General features: G+C 35.1%; 1 protein-coding gene across 1 annotated transcript in view; it reads left to right on the top strand.

The window, feature by feature from the left end:
- LOC122266959 (uncharacterized) overlaps positions 1-4,536 on the top strand; it is an 8,063-nt gene extending 3,527 nt beyond the window's left edge. The window contains exons 5-9 of the mRNA XM_043036951.2: positions 2-295; positions 988-1,084; positions 1,516-1,645; positions 2,210-2,311; positions 3,986-4,536. Coding sequence (XP_042892885.2) covers positions 2-295; positions 988-1,084; positions 1,516-1,645; positions 2,210-2,311; positions 3,986-4,012 — 650 coding nt within the window. The 3' untranslated portion in view covers positions 4,013-4,536. The remainder of the gene's footprint in view (position 1; positions 296-987; positions 1,085-1,515; positions 1,646-2,209; positions 2,312-3,985) is intronic.
- The last annotated feature ends 464 nt before the right edge of the window (positions 4,537-5,000 follow it).

Genomic DNA, 5,000 nt, shown 5'->3' with positions numbered 1-5,000 from the left:
GAACTTCCTGGAGAATTCAGCGTCTCCCTGGACGGAAACGACAAGATCGTGGTGGCCGGAGCCTACCCAGGTAACACGACGATGGAAATCACCATCTACGACCCCCTCGCTCCCGCCGACATCATGTCCCACGGCGAGACTTCGTGTGAGGAGGTCGTGGCTGCTGGGAGGTCGTCGGACCAGAGGTGTTCGAAGGTCTTCAACGCCCCGAAAGATCAGCGGTCTCTGCGGGTGCTGGTGGTGGCTGTCGGGGAAGGCGGCGCGGTCGAGGGGTCACTGCTGAAGGAGTTCACATGTACGGACAGAGGGGGGTTTGAGGGTGTGTGCGGTTGTGTACGCGCACAAACATACACACATGTGCACATACAGAAGGGGAGAGAGAGATATGGAGGGAGAGAGAGAGGGGGGGGGAGGGAGAAAGGGAGAGAGAGAAAGAGGGAGAGAGAGAGGTGGAGAGAAAGAGAGAGAGAAAGATAGAAAGAAAGAAAGAGAGAGAGAGAATGAGAGAGTGAGAGAGACATTAAATCATGGTATATAGATATAACTTTCCTTGACTTTCATAATAGTTTGATTACATAAGATAATATTTCATTCTACAGTATCAAAGAGTCACAGCCTCCCATTCCCACTTTCTTTGTTATCAGTAAACATATTTAAAAAAAAAATTCTATCTTACGTAAAGTTATCAGTATACAAATATATATTCATATATGTGATGTGAATTAAATTCTATTATTGTTCGTCATTATCAATATATTGTATACGTGGACAAAAATACCGTAAATCTATATAAATATTCACATTGGGCATATAAGTAAAATGTTTTCCAATACTAATATCATATCTTATATCAACAAATCAAATATAGAATAAAAATAAGACAAGATATAAAGGGATCCAATCTAACATCAACAAAATATATACCTAAGACATTCACTCTACCAGCGTTTTACAAATCCATTAAAATATATATATTTTTTTCAACAGATACGAAACAGGGAGTAGCTGTTTGGATAATAGTTGTTTCTGTTCTTGCGTCCGTTATCGTCCTTGCTCTCGTTGGCTTCGGCATCAGCACCATTGTGTAAGTTTTGCCGTAATGTTTGATCGTAATGGCGTTTGAAGGGCTGAAAGAAATACTAAATCATGTATGTGACTGGTTATATAAGTAATGAATTATATTGTGCAAGGTGTTATATTACGTATCTAATTATATTATGTGATTAGTCTATGTAGTGAATTATGTCATGTAACGAAGTATATTGAGTGCTGAAATATTTTATGAAATCAATTATATCATGTAATAGAATGAAAACAGATAACAAAGTAGTGAGATAAAAGTTACCAAGAAAAATAATACCCTTAGAAGTTTTTTTTTTATTGTTTTTTTTATTGGAATCAAAAGAATTGAACGAAATGCCCCAATATTAGATAAATCTCTCCATTTATATGTTATAACACCAATTTGACCCCCACCTCCAACCTAACCCGACCCCAACGCCTCTGAACCCACAGAAAGAAGAAGAAAAAGGCAAAGCAACACAAAGTCAACAGCACTGACAGTCAAGTAAGTTACCGCTCGCGAGACCTGCATCCCTGGGAGTTAGAACAGCGATGGCAAAACAAGCATGACCCAGAGCCAGTTGTACGGAAGCGTTTGTGTGGCTTGCTTTTCTAAATTGGTATATTCTTGTAGCTGTTGTGAATGGGGATGGAGGATTCCTTTGTGATAGAGGGAAAGCAAGGTTTCGATTTGGTTTTATATCGTTTGGAAAGGGTGATATCAAAGCGTCATTTGCGGTGCCTTGCATTGTGGAATTGTCCACGCCCATTCATAGCTTTTCTACAAATGCTATAGTGAAGTTTGCTTGATGTTGCTAATAGATTTGCTATACTGTTGCTTTTTTTTACAAGGTTTTTCATGCTGGTCGCGAAACGCAAATACATAATCACAAACAGCTACACATAGTCATATAAAACAACACTCATTCACACACATGGACTGAAACATAACATAAGCATAGACAATGTACATAAATACAAAACCGAAACCTAAACGCAGCATTACGTTTTCACTCCCTACGATCTTACTATATAATAAATACTCAACACTACAACACGCAATACCACAAACATGACTGCTAAATACATACCTAAAATCTTAGAACGATAGACCTGCTTTCAACGTGGTTCTATGACCTTTTGCTAGGCCATGTTTGACCCATTAAAACCTCGGCCGCTGGTTTTGCCCCGCATCAGCTTCGAACGCCAGACTTCAGGGGAATCTGTTACTGAGACTTACAGATACGTGGTAAGACTTGTTGCTCCTGGGACCGTGCTGTATCTCCCTGTCTGTCTGTTGTCCAGTTGTGACTGTCTTTCTTTCTGTCTTTGACTGTTCATCTGTTTTTTGTTTTTTTTCTGTCTGTTCCGTCTCTTAATCTATTTGTGCCTCTATTTAGGGTGTCTGTTCTATATATATCGGTCATTGGACACTGTTAAATCTCTCTGTATATCTCTGTATATCTGTCTCTATTTTTTTTTTTTTTTTTCATCTGTCTATCGACTAGCCATCTATTTTTCCACTCTCTATTTGTTCCACTCTCTCTCTCTCTATCTATCTATCTCTATATTTCAGTCCTTATTTGTTTTTCCCTATCTGTATTTATCTGCCTCTCTCTATTTTTCTCTTAATTCAACTACTATGGTAAGCGCAAACGTAGCAGCTTTCTACGCTAAACAACTTCCCTATATATATATATATATATATATATATATATATATATATATATATATATATATATATATATATATATATATGATATATATATATATATATATATATATATATATATATTATATATATATATATGTTCTATATGTGATCTTAATGTTGCTTTGAGTTTTCAGAGACAGGTATAAAACGGCAAAGACAACCTATGGAAATTAATTAAGTGCTATTCTTTATTTCCTGAAAAGAGTGAAACAAGTAAAAAGTCTTTAATATTTCAACATGCATGATAGCAAATCCCTATGTTTCGTTTTTAATCTCAACTATTAGATATTTAGACTCTTGAAAAACTTATCGTTATATGTATCAAGTCATCATCTAAGGTTACGTAGTTTTGAATATCATTTTAGAATACCTTTTGAATACCCTTTTAGAATACCTTTTGAATACCCTTTTAGAATACCTTTTGAATACCCTTTTAGAATACCTTTTGAATACCCTTTTAGAATACCTTTTGAATACCCTTTTAGAATACCTTTTGAATACCCTTTTAGAATACCTTTTGAATACCCTTTTAGAATACCTTTTGAATACCCTTTTAGAATACCTTTTGAATACCCTTTTAGAATACCTATTGAATACCCTTTTAGAATACCTTTTGAATACCCTTTTAGAATACCTTTTGAATACCCTTTTAGAATACCTTTTGAATACCCGTTTAGAATACCTTTTGAATACCCTTTTAGAATACCTTTTGAATATCCTTTTAGAATACCCTTTTAGAATACCTTTTGAATACCCTTTTAGAATACCTTTTGAATACCCTTTTAGAATACCTTTTGAATACCCGTTTATAATACCTTTTGAATACCCTTCTAGAATACCTTTTGAATACCCTTATAGAGTACCCTTTGAATACCCTTTTAGAATACCTTTTGAATACCCTTTTAGAATACCTTTTGAATACCCTTTTAGAATACCTTTTGAATACCCTTTTAGAATACCTTTTGAATACCCTTTTAGAATACCTTTTGAATACCCTTTTAGAATACCTTTTGAATACCCTTTTAGAATACCTTTTGAATACCCTTATAGAGTACCCTTTTAGAATACCTTTTGAATACCCTTTTAGAATACCTTTTGAATACCCTTATAGAGTACCCTTTTAGAATACCTTTTGAATACCCTTTTAGAAGCACCTAAATTGAACACCATTACCTCATCACTATTCTCATTCTGTTTGTATTCTTTCAGGGTCGCTACCAGAACTCTGCGCTGTAAGCTGAGAAAACACGAAGATTCTTCAGGATTCGGTCCTCATATCCTAATATGCAGTTCTTAAGAAGCATCTGCATATAGGACACAGCTTCAATGATCCATGGAATCTGTATGTGTGTGTGTGTGTGGGGGGGGGGCTCACTCGGGTCACTTCAGGTTAACTCAGGCCTTATCTTGTGTCAAGAAACCTTATAGGTCAGGTTAATTGTGGAAATATTTGAGTCATAAGCGTAGTGATATCCTAAATTGCATATTTGTCCTTAATTAATTAGCACAGCAATAGAGACTATGTTGTTATAAATCTGCAATAGAGATTATGTTTTTATAAATATTTGCAATAGAGACTATTCTAGTGTTACATTTAATAATTTTATACACCATATATTAATTCTAAAGTTGCCTGGATTCTTAAAATAGGGGAATTTAAAAGTATTTAACATAACTTTAAGGCTAATGGGTGATTTTGTAGTTTGAAAAAACGTGTCTTACATGTATGTACCGTATTTTGCAATATATACATAAATCTATTTGTCTATGAATGATAACCTACAGTGCCGGCTTAGTGAGTAGATCCGAACAATAGTTTGGAAACCACCATGTCACCCCAGCCTAAAAGGAGGCAGCAGCTATTTACGCAACTAAGACAATTGGATATGTGTCATTAACTTCCTATAGAGTTAATGACTCACGGTCATATGAATAAGATAAGGCAAAGGCAAATTAAAGTATAGAAATTAAACAACACTTTATAGATATCCATAACTGCGCCGTGGTTTATCATGGTGATTATAATGATGCTATTTTGAAAATACACAGGGAAATAAAGTTGTTAAAATCAGCACAAAGCTTTTATAATATCATCTATACATGTTTATATCAATGGAAATTATAATGTCTATGGATATTATCAAGTAAAATTGACAATTAGGAGGTGGCATCCCTAAAACTGAAAGAAGGAATTGCTTATAGATTAGATAATATTGGCGTTTCG

Source organism: Penaeus japonicus, unplaced genomic scaffold (genome assembly GCF_977035675.1).
Source record: "Penaeus japonicus unplaced genomic scaffold, GWHDUDI00000001_assembly GWHDUDI00000011, whole genome shotgun sequence".
Taxonomy (NCBI): domain Eukaryota; kingdom Metazoa; phylum Arthropoda; class Malacostraca; order Decapoda; family Penaeidae; genus Penaeus; species Penaeus japonicus.
This window is presented reverse-complemented; position numbering and strand designations above follow the sequence as displayed.